This window comes from Haliaeetus leucocephalus, unplaced genomic scaffold (genome assembly GCF_000737465.1).
Source record: "Haliaeetus leucocephalus isolate CR32 unplaced genomic scaffold, Haliaeetus_leucocephalus-4.0 Scaffold189, whole genome shotgun sequence".
Classification (NCBI taxonomy): Eukaryota; Metazoa; Chordata; class Aves; order Accipitriformes; family Accipitridae; genus Haliaeetus; species Haliaeetus leucocephalus.
Genome location: NW_010972625.1, coordinates 869,771 through 870,048, shown reverse-complemented (window position 1 = coordinate 870,048; position 278 = coordinate 869,771). Strand labels below are relative to the sequence as shown.

The following is a 278-nucleotide window of genomic DNA, read 5'->3' as shown; positions in this document are numbered from 1 at the left end:
GCAGCCCGCCCCGGCCCCGGCGCCCCGCCGAAGGCCAGGCCCGACCCTCCCGCCCCGGCCCGGCCCGTCGCGCACCTTCCAGCCGGCGGAGCTGTTGCTGTCGCCCTTGTCCTTGAAGTAGGGGACGGAGCGGACCATCCACTCGTAGATCTGCGCCAGCGTGAGCCGCTTCTCGGGGGCGCTCTCGATGGCCTGGCTGATGAGCTCGGCGTAGGACTGGTTGCCCCAGGCGTTGCGCCGGGAGCCGCCCTTCCGCGCCGCCGCGCCGCCCGCCCGCG

At 76.3% G+C, this 278-nt stretch overlaps 1 protein-coding gene across 1 annotated transcript in view; it reads right to left on the bottom strand.

Annotated features, from left to right (window-relative positions):
* Window positions 1-276, bottom strand: part of FOXO4 (forkhead box O4) — a gene marked incomplete at its 5' end in the record, with an annotated part of 20,341 nt that extends 20,065 nt beyond the window's left edge. The window contains one exon of the mRNA XM_010565333.1: window positions 76-276. Coding sequence (XP_010563635.1) covers window positions 76-276 — 201 coding nt within the window. The remainder of the gene's footprint in view (window positions 1-75) is intronic.
* Window positions 277-278: the final 2 nt, after the last annotated feature.